This window comes from Marmota flaviventris, chromosome 3 (genome assembly GCF_047511675.1).
Source record: "Marmota flaviventris isolate mMarFla1 chromosome 3, mMarFla1.hap1, whole genome shotgun sequence".
NCBI lineage: Eukaryota > Metazoa > Chordata > Mammalia > Rodentia > Sciuridae > Marmota > Marmota flaviventris.
In genome coordinates this window covers 61,933,909-61,955,757 of record NC_092500.1, presented here as the reverse complement: position 1 = coordinate 61,955,757, position 21,849 = coordinate 61,933,909, and the positions used below count along the sequence as shown (strand labels likewise).

Genomic DNA, 21,849 nt, shown 5'->3' with positions numbered 1-21,849 from the left:
GGGATCTCCATTGGGGAGATCCTGCAATTACATTGTTTTCTTTAAGAGGAAACAGAGAGGTATTTGAAAAGAACAGAAGAGTAGAAAGTGATGTAATGACAGAATTGGAGATTTAATAAGGTGATCATAAGTCAAGTAATGATAGCAGCTTTCAGAATCTGGAAAAGGCAAAGAATAGATTTTACTGTAGAACTTCTAGAAGGGGCATGTTACTGCCAACACCTTGATTTTTGCACAGTAAAAGTTATTTCAGAATTATGGCTTCCAAAAAACATGAAATTTTCATTGTTTTATATCAGTCAGTTTGTGCTAATTTATTACAATCATCATGGTAAGTTAATACACTGATCAGCAAAATAAGTGACAACGTACACATAGTTACACTATCAATAATATAAATTATAGTGGGTAGAAACTAAGGAAGGCAAAAAAAATATTTTATTTCATAAAGTACAGAACTCAGATTTTTTTGAAAAAACCCTTCTTGTTACTGAAACATAAAAGTTCTGATAGAGGTTAATGAAGAAACTGATAAGTTGAAGGGATAAACCAAGAGAAGAGAAGAAGTATGCAGTGTCCAGAAAAACAGAAAAGTGAATGAGTCCTGAAATAGGTCATCAGAGGAAATAAAAATGAAACAAGTGTTATTTTAGTGACTGGATTTTAGTCCAATAATTAAAATGGGGGAAATGAAACAACATTTGAATTCCACAGAGTGGTTAGTTGTGCTACATGCAGATATATTGAGCTGTAACCAAAATTCTCTAGCTTCTTCAAAAACAGGATAAGAAAAAATACATAAGAGCAAGGATGTCACCAAGATGGTATAAGAAGAGGTTCCCTGCTCATAATTCTCACAGCGACAATAATTTGAGAGCTATCCACTGAGTAACGTATCTATATGATATCTCTCAGAGCTGGGAAGGAGCTTGCAAAACCCTCTTGAAGCCCAAGATAGATGAAGGCCATTTTAAAGAAGATAAATGTGTACCTAGGCAAAACATTTATAGAGCATGGTGCCCCCTACAGACCTGGAGACCATTTTTTCCCCTGTGGGTTTAACTAAGGTACCCTGGAATAGATCTGTGTTACAGTACTGCTTCCACTGACCAGGTCTTAGAGGCATTCACATTCATACAGGGACAGAGAGAATCAGTAGTTGCACAAACTCCTCTTTTGACCCACCAACTGTAGACCCCACTAAAGACTGAAAAGCAGTCATATGACTTGGCTCTCACCCTATTTGACTATAATCCTAGAAGCAATCATACCAAAAGGACAGATATGGAGGTCAAAGAAGAACAGAGAAAGAAACAATGACCAGAAATCTCTCAAATCTGAAGAGAATCATGGATATTCAGACTCATGAATTTCAAATTACCCAAGGAAGATAATAGCAAAGATGATTACTCTGTAAATCAGTATGTAAATTTGTTAAAATTCAAAGAAAAAGAATTTCCATAAGCAGCATGAGAAAAGCAACCTGTCACCTATGAGTGACCCCAATCATAAAGCAGTGACTTTTTTGAGTACAATCTGCAGTTCACAAAGAAGTGGAGATATATTCAAAGTGCTAAAAGGAAATAAAACTACCCCTTGGTAACATTACACCTAGCAAAGCAGTCCTTCAGAAACAAAGAGAAATAAAGATAGTCTAAGAAAAACAAAAGCTGAGGGAGTTTATTATCACTAGACCTGCTTTACAAGAAATGCCACAAGGAGGAGAAAGAAAAATGGTGGATCAGAAGCAGCCACACTCAGAGCAGCTACCCCAAAGTAAACTAAAATAGCAGTTCTGTAGTAGCAAACTGAAATGTGAAGACTGGGAAGATTTTGGTAGGAAACTCGGCAAGTTAGCAAACAGGTGAAAATCAAATCATAGGTTTCTAGAACAGAAAGAAAATTAAAACATTGGACTGAAGCAGCATCAGGCAAGCCCTGGTTCATGGGGGAGGAGAAGCTATCCTCCCACAAGCTGAAGGATATTCTCTTGAGTTGAAGAAAAAAAGATTTCACTATCTGACAAATTTGTAATCTGAGGAGTAAATAAGTTTACAAATAGCAGACTGGGAAGTGATGAATCTAGCCTAATTCCATCTGAAGATTGAGAGCCATCTCGTCACAGTCTTATAAAGTTAATTTCTGTTTTACTATAAATCACCGTGATTTCTAAACTTGCTTGGAATGCTTGCCTGTGCCTTGAACTCACCTATGCCTGGCTTTTCCTGACCAGACTACAACCCTGTCTGAAACATGAGTGCACCTCATAAATTCTGACTTTCCCTGACCAGATAACAACCTTCTCTGAAACCCTAATGGTGCTTCATAAATTCTGATTTGGGATCTAAATTTACTCCCTAAGTGATGAACCATTTAGACCATTAACCTACTACCTGCCTTTGTATTATGCATGTCAAAATCCTGTTATCTGTAAGTTTTCAAGACACCCCTCCCCCCATTACAACTTTTTGTGCTATAAATATGAGCTCCTAGATAGCTGGAGTACTGTCTTCTATTCCCACGGATTTAGGGAGAGGGACAGTCCCCGCTGGTTGGAATTAAAAGCTTGCTTTAATTTGATTTAAATTGGAGTCAGTGGTCTTTTCTTTGCATTGTGGTTTAACAGAAGGTAGAGAAGAAAGTCCAGGGAACTCTGCAGTGTGGGGATAAGTACACAGAGTACTGCACACATGGCATACATTAAGGACATCTGAGTGGTAGGCCACTCCCCTCATGCTAGGTGTGTGAGCGGCAGGTGGCTTACCCCATAGGCACAGCCTTGGTTGTGAGGCCATGTGTTGCAGTCCCAGCATTTGCTTCACAGCCCACTCCTCAACTGGTTGCTGCAAGGACAGTTAGCAGACATTGCATTGGTGGCTGCCTGTAATCTGCTTAGCTACTGCCTAAATATATATACATGGTAACTGCACAATAAAGTCAGACCTGCTTCCTGCTTGCTCCTCTACCCTGTTTTGTGGACCTCCTTCCTGGACGAGAGATAGAGAGAGCCTATGCAGCTGGTGCCCAAACAGGGACCTGAGGTAAGCCTATAAGACAGGGTGTGGCCCCTCACAGAGCGGTGAGGAAGGGGACATGGGGAACCTACCAAGTTCCACCAAAGACTCGCAGCTGCAAGTTCTATGCATTCTTTTAGCTACTAGAGATTTAACCCTGATTAATAGAGAAGCTCAGAAGTTCTGAGATATAAACACTAACCCATGGATCAATACTGCTGATGTTTTTGATCCTAGGATATGGGACAAGATACTGGCAAATGCATGGAAAGTTGAAGTGAGACAGGGGTATACTTTATCACTACATTTTTTTTTTCTATTGTGACAGCCATTCAGCAAAGTTTAGGGGGCCATGCAACAGATCCTTGCCACATAATGATGGCCCTGAGGGAAGATGAGGCTTTGAAAGACTGGGAAGGGGAAAAAAGTGGGAGCAACAATCTACCTCAAAGCAAGCAACCATAACAGGTAGTGGAGGGAGGGAGGCAGAAAAGGGTACCTCTAGCCTTCATGGTGCAGGAAGAGGTGACCACAAATGGTGCAGGTGTGCCTTCTACTGACAGGCAGAGATTATATCCTTCCCTAAGTCAATGGCAATTGTCTCCTTATGAGGTGATGTCAAAGCCAGCAAGGGACTATGATAGCTTAGAAATGACCAGGCCCAAGACATGGTCTCCAATAAACCCATTCTAGGAGGCCAGAGACTCTTTTGAAGATCTAGGTAGGATAAGAGATGAAAAGTTGGGTAGGAGTACAAGCCTTCCCAGTCAACATGGCCTCCACACCACAGCACCCTGTCACTTGGTATCCACATGCATTGGCTACTCTGAAGGAGGTGAAGAGGCAGTAAAAGAGGATGGGCCCCAGGGGCATTTACAGAGCAAATGCTCAGCAGGGATCATAAGCACATCACAAATGTTAACCTCCCAGCAGAATGCTTGCAGGGAGAGGGAATCTACCTATGCTTGTGGTATAGCCCCAACAAAGTATTTTGATCAGGGGCAGCTCTGTGCTCTAAGAGCCTGGAGGAAGTAACCAGCTTGGGGAGGTACAGCTTCTATGCAGGGCTTAAGGCAGAAAGCCACTGAGGACTTGCCACAGTTTATTGACAGAATAAACAAGGCAGTGAGAGGGAAGGTGTATCATGGAGGAGCTAAGGAAGCCCTAGCCAAGTGACTGATATGGGAATGACCAAATAAGGAACATAGAGCAGAAGTACGCAATGGCACACTGGGTGACTGGATTTTGGCCACCCATGATATAGGGACACAAGAAGCTCAAGGCTCTCTGCTGGCCTCAGCCATAGCAGTTGCATAAAAGCAGGACTAAAGAGGCTTGCAAACAGCTTGTCAGAGATTGCAAAAAGTGTGCACCTTTTCTCTCGTTTGGCCACTTACAACTTGCTGGAGTGAATCCCTGAGAGTTAAAATATAATGCTTTATGGCAAATGGATGTCATTCATTATGCCTCTTTTGGAAATTTATATATTAATGTAATTATTGATACCTTTTCAGGCTGTGTAATGGCCGCAGTCGCCATAGGAGAAACCACAAAAAAGGTCATCTCCCATCTACTTAAACGTTTTGGAATTATGGATGTTCCCATGTCTAATTAAAACTGACAATGGGCCAGCCTACACTAGCAAGACATTTCAAGCAGTTTGCAATGATTGGCATACACAGCACTTAACTGGGATTCCTTACAACTCAAGGCATCATAGAAAGAACACACAAGGAATTAAAGACCTGCGTCCTTCTTGGTCTTTGGTCTTTGGAGGTCTTTATTAGCAACTACGCAGCCACAGTCTCCTCTACCCTGTTCTGTGGACTTCCTCACTGGATGAGAGAAAGCGCATGCACTGCAGTACAAAGTCCTGGCATTCCCCAAAAGAAGTAGTTAAAGTGGGGAAATAGCCACAGCTTACCAAGACTGTTTGTTGGGATTTTTTGAGCAGCAGACTAGGAATCATTGTCATTAACGTTTGATTTTCATTTTTTGCTCTCTATTTCCCTTTATTATCATTTTACTGACTTACTTGTTCTTTGCATTCCCAAGAACAGACAGCTAATTTCTTTACCTTTTCACTGGATTGGTGGCTGCCTGTGCCATTAATCTGTCTGGACATAGGTGTGGGAGTATAACACTGACTAGGTAGAAACTCACAATGGCCATGGCATCATCTAGGTCTGGTTGATCAGTCTGCACAGTGGAGAATAATGAAGATATTTTCATTTGAAACTTGTGCTCTGGTCCCTGGGATAAGGAGCATGACTGATGGGGAAGGGGAACTGAGACTTATCAGGGTCAGTCAGAAAACAGTGATGCTCTGTGTTTCCTTCCTCAAATCTCTCCCTCTGTCAGAAATGGACAAAGGCTCTTGCAATGAAGGGTGTAATGCATCATAAATTGGTCTACAGATGGAATGGGTGAGAGGGCTGGGCAGCAGCCCTGCTGAACTTACACTCCTACCTCTGGACACAATAAGGAAGAGAGAGGGTGAGAGAGAAAGAGCACATACAAATGCCAGAGAACAAACTCAAATAAATAAAATTATAAATTAAAGAGGAAAGGTTATGACAAAAATATAAAGGATCATAAAAAAAACTACTGTGGACAATTATTTACCAACAGATTGGGCAACCTAGAACAAATGAATAATTTTTTAGATGGCATATGATTAAATAAGACTGAATCATGAAGAAAAAAATCTTAACAAATTACAAGTCATAGAGATGAAGGCAAAAAATTAGAAACTTCTCAAAAAAGAAAACTAAGGATAAAATAGCTTCATCAAAAAATTCTATCATATATTTAAAGAGAATAAGTGCCATTCCTCCTCAAATTTTTCAAAAACATTGGAGAGAAGAGAACACTTACAAACCAATTTTATGAAGCTGGTATTATCTTCCTAGCAGTTAGATAAGGATACCACATGAAAAGAAAATTAGAGAATAATATGTGATGAACTAGACTATTGATGAAACTTTAAAGGGAAGGTTCAGATATTAGTAATGGACCAGTCTTAATGACTTGATACTGATCATCACATTGTGATCATGTAGAATATTCTTTCTGAAGTAAATATACACTGCTGTATTGGGCTGGAGATGAGGAATCAAGTTGTTCAGGAATAAAAGCTTCTGATGTTGTTAAAATTTAAGTTTTAGATTGTTTCAAAGAAAAAATAAATTGGTGTTGAGAGCCACAGCCCAAGGGGCCCCAGCAAACTTCCAGCTGCCAGCTGATGATTGGCTAACAGCGGCCCCAGCAAACTTCTAGCTCCCAACTGATTGGCTCCTCTGCGGTGATGCTCATTGGGTTGTTTCCCCGCCCTTTCAGACCACCGAGCTGCTCACTGGGGGACTTTTTTTGGCTCCGCCCATGTGACCCAGCCAATCCACCTCAAGAGAAGGAGGAGTAGGGGAGGTTGAGAGGCTTGTGGGAAGCCGGTGGTGGCAGTTGGGCTCTGAAGGTTTTCCTGAAGAGCTGTGTGGTTTGGCCTGTGTATTCTAAAAATAAAGTTTGTTTCTGTTTGACAAGTGGCTCCTGAATTGTGCCCAGCCAGACTGTGGCAAATAGGGACCATTTAAGTACTGATCCCTCCCAATTCTGGGTGAGCAACAACCAACTTATTTCAATCCTGATATATTTTGCATGGAAGCAAGAGAGAGTTTCCTGTTTGGGATACACTCTCTTATTAGTAGAACTGTTCTAATGTAGTCAAATAATCTGAAATTCTTATTGACAATCAGTATAAAGTTTAAATAAAGTTATCTTCTTGGACAAAAAAAAAATGCCCCTTCAGCTTTTACAGTTACAGTAAATTCACAATTATTTTATTTCCTTCCTCCCTCCTCCCCCTCTCCTCCCCTTCCTTCTCCTTATCTTCTCCTTACTTCTTCTCTCTTCTCCTCTCCCTCCTTCCCTTCCTTCTTTTTTCTCCCTTTCTTCCTCCTTCCTCCCTCCTTCCTCCTTTTATATGCCTCCTCTCTACTTATCTCCCCCTTCCTCCTTCCTTCTCTCCTCTCTTTTTTCCTTCTTCCTTTCACAGTAATCCCTCCATGGTATGTGGTTTCACTTTCCACCATCTCAGTTACTCACATTCAATTGCACTTAATGAGTGAATGGAAAATTCATGAACTTTCAGTCAATAAACTGGTTTAGGTACAATTCTGCCTGGTGTTAGGGATGATGGCATATCACTTAAATAGTACTCTTTAATTTCCATATGTAAAGGAAGCAGAATTACCTGCCCTGTGCTCTGATATTGATAGTAAACACTCTATATCTGCATGCCTCAAGTCATTGAACTAATACTTCTCAAGGCAACATGGAATATTTAACAAAATAGACCCAACTTCAGCCCAGAAAATGAACTCTGTGTGTGTGTGTGTGTGTGTGTGTGTGTGTGTAGTACTGCTGGGGATTGAAACCAGGGGCAGTTTACCACTGAGTTATATCCCCATCCCCAGCCCTTTTTAAGTTTTTCTTTACAAGAGTTTTGATACAGAGATTCACTAAGCTGCTAGGTCTGAGGTTAAACTTGGGATCCTCCTTCCTCAGCCTTCAAAATTGATGGGATTACAGGTATGTGCCACCATACCAGTCTGAAAATGAACAAATTTAAGGACTACAAATTATTCAAAAGCGTGAACATTCAGAGGGAAAAGAGAAGGTATCCGAATCGTTTTTTCAAAAAATATTTATTTATTTTTTTTAGTTTTTAGGTGGATACAATATCTTTATTTATTTATTTTTAATTTTCATGTGGTGTTGGGAATTGAACCCAGCTCCCCACGTATGCCAGGTGAGCGTGCAATGCTTGAGCCTCACCCCCAGCCCTCTGATTCTTAATAATAAAAACAAAAATTAACAAAAGCAGATATCCTGGAATGAAAAAAGTGAGGAGAGAGGGTAGATGGTTTGAAGTGAGTCTGGAATGGTAGGAGGACAACAAGTCCCTTGCAAAAAAAAAAAATTTCTCCCAGAAAAGTAAGAAATTTAAGTATCTCAGATCCATTTTATATTTCAACTTATCCAGTTCCATCCTCACCTGTAAGATTTCATATGGATCTTATTAGTGAAAACTTTGGGGTAAAAGTGTTGCTAACAGAAGATACAAGTGCCTTTGGTGCTCTTGATAACTCACTGTCCAGACTCTCATATTGTTTATATAGACCTTGAAGTTGTTAGGGAAGTTGGCTGTCCATTGAAAAGAAAACAAAAATAGATCCATATATTACAGAGGAATGAGTTCTGGGGCTGAGGGTGACGGTCAGTTATAGAGCACTTGCCTAGCATGTGTAAGATCCTAGGGTCGATCCCCAGCACTGCAAAAGAAAAAGAAAAAAAAAAAAGGTCTTGGTTGGTTGGATTAAAGGTATGGATGTCAAAACCTTTTGCATAGGAGTATTAAATTTATATTAATATAAATTTTTACATAAATTTGAAGTATATTTAAAAGGCTGTCCTTAGAAAAATCTGTGGTTGACTGCCCAATCTTTTTTTAGTTAAACTGCACTATAAAAAAGTCAAAACATAAGATGGGCTCTGAAAACATGTTGCAACAGATGAGACATAACATTATACATATATATCTTCTACTAATTAGACAATAAGTACAATAAAAATGAATACAAAATGGCCAATTCATGGACAAGGAAAACAAATATTTAAAAATATTCAGTCTCTATTATTTGGAAAATGTACAGTTTTTTTAAAAAATATATAACACTTATATACTAAACATTTATTTACCTTTTCTACTCTGCTAAACACTTTCATGCATCTCTCATTTAATTGTTACAATGTCCTATGAGTTAAAGCTACCAATCTTTTCATTTTATGCACGGGAAAACTGATATTAAGAAAGGTCAAATAGTGGGGTTTGGTGGCGCAAGCTTAGGAGGCTGAAGCAGGATTCTGACTTCAAAACCAGCCAGCCTCAGCAAAAGTGAGGCTCTAGGCAACTCAGTGAGACCTTGTCTCTAAATAAAGTACAAAAAAGTGCTGGGGATGTGGTTCAATGGTTGAATGCCCCTGAGTTCAATCCTGGGTATACCTACTCACTCTCCCATTAAAAAAAAAAAAAAGACAGGTCAAACAAATTTTGCAAGTTTGCTAACAAGTGAGGATGAGTTCTCTCTGGATAACTTGATAAGGAATAATATCCAGTAAACATTATTAACTAAAAAAAAAAAAAAAAAAAAACACCAGGAAAGTTGCAGAATACACTGTGTAGTAAAATTGCATCTGTTGTATGAAGAAAAAATTTTATGAGTGTAAATGTGGTTGTGTTTTTAAGAGGATACAAAAACCAAAATGGATAAAATATGTTGGTTAATTCATAGATTTGAAAGAAATGGAAGATTTTTTGGAAATGTACGGACCATTCCATAGGTTACTTTATAGTATGGTGACACTTGATTCTCATAATTAACCATGTATTAGCTTTAACATTAAAAATTAAAAGCTAAAGCTTAAAGTACTCTTCTGTTGTAGAAGGACATCATAACTTTATTTATTTACTTATTTTTGTGTGTGGCTCTGAGTATGGAATCCAGGGCCTCACACATGCTAGGCAAGCATTGTACCACTACGCCCCAACCCCAGCCCCACTCTTCTGATTTTTAAAGGATTTAAAATGCATTTTGAGACTCTGTCTCAAAAGAAAAAAAAAAAAAATTGGTGGGGGGTGTTGGAAACATCCTTCATTGATATAGTATGAATGGCAGAGATTCCCTGGGCTTAATTACCTTGAACTGCAAATAAAAACATAAACAAAAAAAAAAAAAAAAAGAGGAAAGAAAGAAAAGATATATCCTAAAAATTCTTCTCTGGAAAGATTTATATTGATTTTTTTTCACTTTGACATTTGAAATAAATTTATTCAAATGAATCTTGATTGATTAAGAGTATCAAAATTTACTTTATTTCTCCCCCAACATCTATCAATATTTCTCTTTATATATATTTTTTCTATGTATCTCTATCAGTTACGTATAATGTATAACATAAACATTATTATACTATTCATCATTATTTTTTCTATATTCCTGGCTTTCTTTTCTTTCTTTTCTACCATGGATTTAACTAAGGGGCACTTAACCACTGAGCCATATCCTCAGCCTTATTTTGTATTTTATTTAGAGACAAGGTCTCGCTGAGTTGTTTAGTGCCTCACTTTTGCTGAGGCTGGTTTGAACTTGAGATTCTCCTTCCTCAGCCTTCCAAGACACTGGGATTATAGGCATGCACCATGGTGCCTGGATCTCTTTTGCTTTTCTGCTGAAATATTGTAGCAATACACAAAGTCTTGTGTTGTTTAATTTCTTTGTAAATTGTGTCCTACTATTAGAATTCATAGATGAATAAAATAATTATAAGCTTAGATTTTTGTTGCTAATATATATCATAATAAATTACCAATGATTGGTAGCTCTTATTTTAATAAATGCTTTGGTGTAATATTACTTATCTGATTGTAATTTGTAGGTTTAAATACCATGTAAATGTGTACATTTAAGATAATATATTATCAAAGAAAGACAGGTGGAAAACTGCCATGATGTGTGTGTGTATATATATATATATATATATATATATATATATATATATATATAACTTCAGATGTACAGAAAATACAATTTTAGGTAATAACCCAACAGAACACATCCTATCCTGAGTTTTAAGAATACAGGATAGTGTCACAGTGTTTTTTAAAATCTCTGTAGGCAGTCATTGAACCAAGTCACAATTTTAAATAAAACCTACAAACATAATTAAATTAATTTTATTTGAAATTAATCTAATAACATTCCAAATTTTTCTCATGTTATCAGAGTTAATGACAAAGAGCAGACTGAAAAACAATTTTATTTCTCAAACTGTGTTAAATTGCAAACATTGCCTTCTTATAGAGGGCAAAAAAACAACAAAAACATTGTGTGAACATCCAATTGTATATATAAAATTTGCAATAAAGTTTATTGTATCCCTCATTACTATTTTTAAGTTGCATTACAAAATTCATTTTGTTATTTGTTGGATAAACATTTAATTGTTAAACATTTACCAGCACATTATTTCTCTTTTCCCACATGCACTGATGGGTCTGAAATTTTGAGTACCATATTGCTTGAGTCATCTACATCAATAGGTATAAAGCAAACTCATACTTGTGCAGAATCTCCAAAGCAACTACTGGGAAAATAAAAAAAGGAATCCCTGTCAAGCAAAGAGGAAGAAAAAGAAAACCAATTCTTGCATGGCTAGAAATTCAACTCTATGATATCTAAGAACAGATTCCAGTGAATGGCCCAAATCCAAAGGAAGTTGCTATCAAGTAAGAAAAACACTTCTTGCAAGCACGTGAATTCAATATTTTTGTTTAGAAATATGGATGTTTTAAATATTCATGCTCTTAGCAAATTTGTTCATTTTCATCTGGTTTTCAGTATGCATAATGCTCTTTATAACGGGATATGGAGTGATCCTCAGTGTAATTCATTAAATATGTATTGTGATGAATATACTGGGTCCTACCAGAAATACTAAAGTCAGCCTTGCAGTAACTTTGAAACTGGAGTCAAAGAGCATGAAACAACATACACTACAACAAAAAGATTAAATTCACAATGAAGATATGACACATACACAGTAAATAGTATAGGACAGTATTCATGATGTGAGAACCACTGGAGATCAAGGAGAACTAGAAACATACTAGAAGACATTAACTCACAGAAGAGTTTACTTAGGACTTGGAGATTACACCTTTGGCAAAATATTTTCAGAGTGGTCAAAAGGAAAGTTCAATGATCCTTAAGCCTGAAGTCTGGCAATTTTATTAAAAGTCATTCTTTTTATTAAAAGTCATTATGTGAAATCAAAATATTCATACTCAGAGAATTTTAATGATATGTAAATGTAAAATTAAAACTGTGCCAAGTGAGATCAAAATAGGAAAAATGAAGAATACAACATTCAGAAAAAGACAGCTCAATAGAGCATTGTTGCCCCAATACAACAATGTTGATATGGCATTGCATGCGAAGTTCCATTTAAACTTCAGGCAATAGACTTCTTTACCATTAAATTTTATTTGAAAAACATTTCTTAATCAAGTTCTTAAAGGATTGTTTTACTTGCTGGTTCCTTAAGGAGTAAATAAAGGGATTTAACATTGGGGCCACAGAGGTATTGAGCACAGCTATGCCCTTGGTCAAGGTTTCCCCTTCTTTGGCTGAAGTTTTGACATATATGAAAATGCAGCTTCCATAAGAAATGGAGACAACAATCATGTGTGAGGAGCAAGTGGAAAAGGCCTTTTTCCTTTGCTCAGCAGAGGGGATCCTCAGAATTGTTTTAATGATGAACATATAGGACAGAATCACTAATGTTAAGGTTGTAATCAGAGTTAATATGGCCAGGAGAAATGCCAAGAGCTCTAGGAAGGAGGTGTCTGTGCAGGAAATCAAGAACAAAGGAGAGGAGTCACAGGTGAAATGGTCAATGATGTTGGAGTCACAGAAATCCAGTTGTAGTCCCATGATCACAGGTGGAAAGATGATGAGAAAGCCAGTCATCCAAGAACCAAGGACAAGCAGGGTGCAGATCCTGCTGTTCATTATTGTTGTGTAGTGCAGTGGCTTGCAGATAGCCACATAACGGTCATAGGACATGGCAGTCAAAAGGAAAAATTCTGTTGCACCAAGCAGTATGAGGAAAAACACCTGGGCTGCACAAGAACTATAGGAAATGGTCTTATCCCCTGTTATGATGCTGACCAGGTATCTAGGAATAGAAACTGTGGTGAATGAGATTTCTAGGAAAGAGAAATTCCTAAGGAAGAAATACATGGGTGTTTTTAGGTGCAAGTCTACCAGAGTGAGGGTGATAATTGTTAAGTTTCCAGTAATGCTCAGTATGTAGGTGAAAAACAGAAATAGAAAAATGAAAATATTTAGCTTTGGGTCATCTGTTAATCCCAGAAGAATGAACTCAGTTGCAGATGTATGGTTTTTCATTTTTTATTGTTTACTTCTTATAGGTCTAAAAATGAAAATTTGAAACAATGATTTAGTGAGTATGGTACTAAATTTTCACCACTTCTCCTGAATTAGGAAACATAAAAGGCTTATAAAGAAACAAAGAATTAACCAAGGTGTACTAAATTTGAATAAATATATTATCTACAACAACAACCACAAAAACTATGTCCAATGTCCTTTTGCATCACCAGTCATTTAATATGAAGCTAGTCACTGACAATGTCTAATAAATTCATCTGTATAAGAAAAATATACCTAAAAAATAAAAAATCTAAAAATGTAAAATATTCTTTTAAAACTACTATGCAAATGAATATGTTTTCTGATTTTCTGTAAATGAAGCATTTATTGAAGTATTTCTTAATTTTCCACAATATTCCAAGATATTTAATTGTCTAACAAAGAATCAGAGCCATCAACACTAATACTTCCATAATCCTAATCAAACAAAACCTAAATTTTCCCAAAGTATTAAATATTTTACTTTCTGAATTAAGTAATATTATTTTATCATTCTATATATGAGATTCTAAGGGCCAAAGTTAAGTGATGTAGGTTATACAATTATTAGATGACAGAAAAATAAATGAGGGAAAAAATAGAAAATGCACTTACTGTTAGGTAATCCCACCTGGTAGCAGTGAACCACTGAAACCTAAATGCTAGGTTGCTTTTCTTTGAGTGACAATGTTTGATGCGCTATTTTCAGAGCATGTCATACACTTCTTGACCAGTGTCTTATCTCTGATTTTCTTGCACAATGTCAAACTTATAAAGCATATAGGTGGAATTTGAGCTGATGATTCTTGTTATATACAGTGAACATATTTAGGAATGACTCTAAAAGAAAACCTATTACTAATATCAGAGAAGCCCTGACAGGAACTTGACATAGACTCAAGTACTGCTAGAAGGTGCTACAAGCAGGCTTAGGCAACAAATCCAAGAAGTTGAGGAATTTGTTATCTAGGAATGAGTTTGTGACCTGATGGGAAATCTGGTGTCCTGGACAGTGGATGAAGCTCTAAGGGCAGTCCCAAGTGGTCAATTCAGTTAAGTCTGATACTCAAGTTTGAAAAGTGTCATTGCAAAGCCGACATTGATAGAAAGTGTCTCTGGCACCAACTTATTACTTAGGAGTAGAAATATGAGCTGTAAAACTGGAGATGGCAGCAGAAAAATGGACAGTTTAGAACTGGTTACAAGGAAGAATTTCAGAGGCAGAGATCATGAATTTCTGGAAAACCTTGAAGAAATAAAGAAGGAAAAAAAGAAAGAAAGAGAGAGGCTGGGGGAGAAGGAGGGAGAGCGGGAGGGAAGGACAGATAGACAAGGAAAGAAAAGGGGGAGAGAGAAAGAAGGAATAAAAGTAATGAAGAAGTGGGATTCTTTTAGTAGTTTTAGTACAATATTTACATATAAACAGGCAAGTACAGGTGATAAAGGTGCATATCTTGCTTATTAGGTAAGTGAAACTTAGTTCATGAGCAGGAGAGGGCTCATACCATGAAGGAGAATCAAGAATCAATAGCTATGGAAAAGAGGTGAGCTGCATGGCTTATAAAAGAAAACTGTGAAGAAAATTAATAGTTAAGGACTATTCCAGGTTTTATGATTCAAATATTTTGTATCTTTTGTTTTCCAAAAATTCTATTAAAAGAAAAAAATCCTGCCCCAAGATGTTAGGAAAATGTGCCAATATATTTTACTTGGCTCTCATTAAGTATTGTTTAAAGAAAGATGGGTTATGATTTTTTTTTACTGAGTTCATTTTCTAGCTAGAAAAAAATGGTTTATAAATATTCTTTTTAAATAAACAAACTAGTTTTACCTGCTTTTTATCTGTTTTGTCTCCGAACAGACACGGGAGATTCTTACTGGAAAGCAAAATTAAAATGTCTCTGGAGAGTATAGTACTGATGAAAGCACCCTAAAGAAAAGAGAATAATTTTAATTAGTCTTATTTCATAAATTATGTTTTCTCAACATTAAATAGCAGAGATTTGTATAATACCAGCAACAAAAGTGAGGACATGACAGTCTTGAATTATTTTGGACGTCCTCTTGTCAATCTCATTTTTTTTTCAACCTGAAACAAATGTCTGCCAAAGTCATATAATCCCATAGCATGGAAAATATGAAAAAAAAAATACTGAAAAGAGTAAGAGGAAAGGGCACATGATATTTAATTCACAATTAAAATGTTTTATTCATTGATAAAAACATATTGAGTGTCTATATTAGGCAGGAGAAAGTTAGTAGATAAGCATATCAGCATCACCAAGATACAATGACAACCAAGAGTATAATACAAAAATAAAGCTCATGAAATTCACAAATTAAAAAAAAAAAAAACTCAAGCACTGTTTTTTTCACATTAGAAGTAAAGCAAGCAAATTTTATGTGCTGTTTTCGTTATCTGTGTCTAATTTTTCCTGTTGGACAATTTGGGTTCCATTACATTGTTTCAACTACTGAAGTATTTGATTACAGTATGTTTAGCATATATTCTTTATTTGAATTTTTTGTTCTTCTAATCATTTTTATATCTACCAGGACCTGCTATGGCAGGTGAATCTATGTGAATGGGGTAGAAACACTGGTAATTTAGGTTAAATGTCTTATTCAAAGAGAAACTTCAAAAAGGGACATGCTCTTGCTTCAAACCAAAAATATAAATTGGAAGTGCTCCTTCCTTGTTTTCTAAAAATTTGGTAAATGTTTGGTGCAAGCTATTTCAGAACTTTATTTTATTTTATTTTATTTTTTGCATTCTCCACCAGGCTTGTGGGAAAATGTTTTCTTTCGAAGACATGGCAAGTGGGCTTCAATGAAGGCTCCAAGATTTGAAAACCCTCAGGTCATACCTTTCATACTCTCTTCTCCAGCAGTGAAAAAAAGGCTTGCTTCTAATGTGACAAAGATGATTTGATGTCCTTGTGTGTTGTGTTATGCAAGATTCTTGCCAGTTTGGTTGCTCTCCAGCATCTTTCCATTGCTGGCTCTGGAGAAACAAGCTTTCAGGAATTCTGAAGCTATCATAAATGTGCTGGCAACAGCCTGAGTAATACTGGATGTGAACTCATGATCCCCAGTTGAGCCTCAGAATAGGGACCCAGCCCACAGGTGGTTTTGGTAGCACTATTGCAACACTTCCAGGTTTTCTACTCCTAGACACTGTGAGATTTCTGTGTGTCCCTTTGAGGTGCTAAATTTGTAGTACTTAATTACAAGGCACTGGATATTACTACAGAAGATACCTGACTGCAGGAAGCCACCAGTGAAATGTGTGTGGACCAGATAGGCATGGAAGCCACTGAGTAGAAAAATCTGTTATCTGGGAACTCCCAATGGCACTCCTGCTGGTTTTGAGAGGGTCCAGTGCATTTGAATTTCTACCCAGTTCTGTCAGAGGTGCCTTACATCTTTCAACATGTGCATGACCTGCTGAGAGCCAAGCAGCCTGCCTAGGCACACCTACAACCTGTTTTTCCTGAAAAAGCAAGCCTGAGATAAGACTCCTCCCACACTGAAACCTTATACCTCCCAATCCCCTTTGATCTGTAACAATATATTAAAAAAAAAAAATAAAGCAAGAATGAGCTTCCATTTTTATTAGAAGCTGTATCCCTCTGGTCAGCTTGTCCCGTTGCTGACCCCACTCAGGAAACATATTCCTGGTGCCCTGTGGTTATTTTCTAGTGTTGTGGGACAGACAAGGCTAGATACCTAGGGAATTAGAAGGAAGTAGTTTCATTGGCTGCAGCCAGGTCCAAAGGGGAGGTTTTGCCTTGGTCCATTTGTCCCTCTGAACCCCCAATTCAGAAATGTTTAGAATTTCATACCCAGTGTGTATAAAAGGAAGAGGGGGAGATCAAAGACTCACAATCTGCAGAAGTCCACATACAAGTACATTTTTTCTACTGTTCTGGGCAATCAACCCAGGCCTGGAAAGTAAATCAAGGACACTCTCTCAGAAAATCAGTGCCTAGGAAGGGAGCATTCTCTCCTTTTCCCCCACTAGCTGGTTCCCAAAGAACCAGCTAATTTGTATTATTCACTCTTATCTTTTGGATTGTAAGGGACCCTCCCTAGGACCTAATCACTGTTCCCTGAAATGCAGATGCCTCAGTGAAGGCTTCAGGCCTGACAAGAAGCCTGAGTTAGAATCCCTTATCCCATTCTGCTTCTGCAAAAACACACCTCCTGCCTGAAAACTCTGTTGCAGAAATTCTTGCAGATAGTCTAAGAACAATTATGATGAGGATCTCTGGAAAGGTTAATTAAGATATTTTTGTGAAAGAGGGTGTGCCACTACTGTAGTACTACTTTCTTAGCTTTTATTTCTCAGCAAGCCCATCCTCTGAAAGGAACCCTTTCCCTAGTCCACACAGTACATGAGCCAGACCTGACTGTGCCTCCCACGTGGAAGCTTTGTAAGGAAGAGCATTAAGATCCAGCAGCTTGACATCAATTTTCTTTGGACTCTTTAGGACCTGGCAATCTATTATGCCAAATTCCTTATTATTCCTCTTAATGAGAGTAGTTTCCTTCTGAGGTAAACCCTCAGTAAACTTATCAGTTTCTACTATTTTTTTTTTTGTCACATCTAGGACGCCAGCCAAGTTGCCTTTACTCCACAAAATTTCTACTTACTCCTTATTTTGGTGTAGACTTTAGAGATATTTTTTCTAGTCTTCTATTTGTGCTAAGGGCTTGAATGATGGGTAATTTTATTTACTTTTGTTTTTTTAATATATTGTTCTCTAGGTGTGTGAATTTTTTTTTTTAATCAAAGGAAACACAAAATTCATAAAAAGAAACTAGGAACTACAAAGCATTTTTAAATCCCTTTCTCTCTTCAGCTAGAAAGATGGTAGAAGTCATTTAGAAAATGCATGGTAGGCAACATAGACTCCTCCAGTGATTCTTGCACCAATAAAAAAACACAAACCTAAATGAAACCTTTATCCACATAAAAGCCTCAGAGAAGAAACTGAAAACAGCATACCACTGGCCAATATAAAATTGCTGTCTCTCAGACCATCAAATGCATACTTCATGTCTTCAGTAAAGAGAAGTGCAGATTGTTAGGACTTCTATTCTTTGGGTAACATCCATTCCTCTTGTACTTTGATGAAATTCTTCTTTTACTATCTTACAAATGATGTTTAAATGCTAAAGGTCACTACTAAACATATTTTTTTTTGTAAAAATACTATAAATGTGAAAATGTAGAGGAGTAACAGCAAGAAACACAGTGATATTTATTACCAAGCTACATTTCTACAATTGTCATAAAGACAACATTGGAATACTCTTCAGAAGTTTTTTCCTCTTCTTTTCTATTTTTTTAAAACATTGCAGTGATCTGGATTAAATCCAAGGTCTCATGCATATTAAGCAAGTGTTCTACGACTGGGCTATACCCTATCCTTGGGGGTTTTGCAGGGTGCTATGGTTTAGATATTAGGTGCTCCCCAAAAGTTCACATGTGAGACAATGTAAGAAAGTTTAGAGGTGAAATGATTGGGTCATGAGAGTTTTAACCTAATCAGTGCATTAATCCCCTGATAGGGATCAAGTGGGTAATAACTGTAGGCAGTATGGGACTCAAGGAGGTTTGTCACTCAGGTTGTACCTTTGGGGTACATTTTTTTCATGGTGGTAAGGGAAATTCTCTCCCCCACCCTTTTCTTTTATAATCTAAATAAAAATCCAGTGTGTGAAATTTGTTCCAGGGATGTTTCCCTTTTCCTTTCTGGACTGTAACTGATGAAAAAACATAAAATATTAATATTATATATGGTATTAATGCATAATCTCTCAATTAGTTACTCTATTTCGCCTTTGTCCTTGACCCAGATGTAAATTAAGCATATTTACTTACTATCCAGAAACTCATATTGAAGATTTTGAACTCACAATGATTTTACCTGTTCTACATTTCAGCTGGCTTATTTGAAGAGAAATCTAGTGTGGTTTTCACCTGAGGTTCACTGAGCTTCAAGTCTTTGGTTGAGACTTTTTATTTTATTTTTATAATTAATATTTTTATGATATGATGTCTTGTTATACAGCCCAGGCTTGCCTTGAAATTGTGACCCTCCTGCTTCAAATATTCTGAGTTTCATGAGTTGATATCTTTAATATCTTAAGTAACATTATTGCAATTATTATTTTGAATACTGTTTTGTCCTATATTCTCTTTGTTCTTCTGGGATACCAATTCACATGTATATTAGAGCTCCCATGGAATAGAGACAACCATGTTTCCTATATTCATCATTTGTTTTCCAAATATGTGTGGCCTAATATTTCAATTTCCCTAAAATTTCTTTTATTCCATGTTAGTCATAACTTTCCTTCATTATCAGACCCTATCAATTATTTCATTCTTATGAATTTTTTTAAAATTAATGTGAAGAGAATATATTTATACAATAAAAGTAAAACATTTTCTTATTAGTTCATATTAAATGTTAGACATTTAATAAAATATATCCGTATATGATTTTCTAAATTATATTTTATTAAATGTCTATAAAGGGAATATCCTACTCTACTATATGTGTCTTAATAAATTATTCTTTTCATTTCAATTTCTTTAGAAATTTTCTGGCTTATTTTACCAATTGAAGCTGTTTTACACATTTTACTGTGATTTTTTAAATAAGGAGTAAGCAAAATATTTAAATATTTTAATGTAATTTTGCATTATTTTTAAAGAAAGAATAAATCATTTTCCTGGTTTAAAGGACATGTATACAAAAATGTAGATGTGTTTTCCTTGAAAACATCTTGTTCAATTATATTTCTATTTTAAGTTACTTCCTAAAATGCTAGTTATGCCATTATTTTTCTCTGTCCATCAAATTCACATGTAAATATTTTATGCTATGAGGTGATGCAGAGACTATAGGAGATATATGTTTGACACCTACAAAACACATACTATGAGTTAATTTTAGAATATTCGGTGATTAAAGATTATGAACAACATTGTCATTAGCTTGATATTCCTCTCTAAATTCTTTTGGAAGGGAGAATGAGAAGGCTCCCCACAGCTCAGACACTTGGCACAACTTACTTTTTCATACATCATTTGAATGCTACTATATAAATTAGACTCCACTTTAATGTCAACATTTCAGGCTTCCCTAAAGACAGTGTAACAAGAATATTAATTAACTTTGATATTTTATTTCTAGGGTTAATGATGAAAATATCAATTAGTATCTTTTCCCATAAGAATTCCCAAGAACTTTTACCAGTTCTGAGTAAATATTCTCTTTGTATAAAAAGGGGAAATATAATGAACAGCATTGTGGAGACAAAACCATCTCCATTCAAGTCAGAATAAGAAAAACAGAAAAAAGAAGCATCAATAATAAAATAGTATGGTTTTGATACAAATAAACAGCTTAGATTTCCAGATTTTAGGTTAGGCTGAACCTAGACATTTACCTTTTGATTTGTAGAGAAGTCAGAATAACATGTTGGAAAATGCCACACATATGCTGATTGGAGAGCAAGAGATATACACAATGTTTATGTATATTTCTAAATGTCTTTGGATTTCAATGTGAACACTGTATCTGTTGAAAGGGAAGCAGCAAAATGTACGGGTTGGAAATTAATTTCTAGGCAGTTAAAAAACACGCCTAATATATATTTGGTTATAATAAAAAGAATTTTTCACAATGCATCAGCAAAGAAAACCTCGGTGAAATTTGTGGAAAGTAAGTATTTTTTTGCTATTTTGTTTTTCTATGCACAAAGAAGTTGTCACATAAACCATTTAATTGCGAATATGTGACAATAGATTCAGCCAGATAAACTCACATTTAGAGAAACAAAGAAATTATTTATGTAACATGTATCTCATGATGAAATATTCAAAGAACATATTTCAAAGTGTTGCTGTATTTGTCTATTGGACTAGCACCATGAGAAATAATTCTCAAAATGTATATAAAAATAACAGATACACATTCCATTATACTTACTAAAGTATTCAGTATTTTAATATTACTGAATGCAAATTATTTCTTATATGATAAAGCTAATGATGAAGTGAAACTTACTGAACAATTAAATTGTAAATTCCATGTAAATTTTCAACTGTGCATTTAAATATCAATTCTGTAATGCATATTTTTAGTCGTAAAATTAATTAAAAAATATTTTTCTGTTGAAAAAGTTTTAATGGCCACTACCAAAAACAAAACAAAACAAAACAAAAACTCAAACCTAAACATACATATATCATCAGGAAATAACCATTTAGAGAATATTAATTGCAAAAGATCCTTTTTGATTAGCTACACATTTTGGGTACAGATATATCCAGAAAATACACATCTTTCTGAAAGAAACTGAACAGAAAATGATTTTACTAATAGCAGGATTAACCATGGTAACCTAAAAAATGTTTTAGGTGAGATTATAAAAGGTAGGTCTGCATATATTAGGAAAACTAGATAAGTGTGCAGATACTTCTAGAAAAACATTATAAAGCCATCGTTTTGTAAAGTAAAAAGGTATCCGAAAAGAGAATTAGGAAAATGAGTATCCAGAATGGAGATGAGAGTAAGAGGGGTTAGCCTGGAGTTTTGACTGTTATGTAAAAAACTCTAGAAGGAAAACAAAGCTTCTGCATATCTACTGAGTTGCTGGCTATTTTATTAAACTTGGAAAACTGCACTTGGTGTATCTTTTAAAATATTGTTTATCACCTCCACCTCCTTGCAGCTCAAATGGCATCTTGACAGAATTGAACC

At 36.0% G+C, this 21,849-nt stretch overlaps 1 protein-coding gene across 1 annotated transcript; it reads right to left on the bottom strand.

The window, feature by feature from the left end:
• Positions 1-12,106: 12,106 nt before the first annotated feature.
• LOC114079527 (olfactory receptor 6C76-like) lies at positions 12,107-13,042 on the bottom strand. The gene has a single exon (XM_027920748.1). The coding sequence runs from the start codon at positions 13,040-13,042 to the stop codon at positions 12,107-12,109; it is 936 nt and encodes a 311-aa protein (XP_027776549.1).
• Between the last annotated feature and the right edge of the window lie 8,807 nt (positions 13,043-21,849).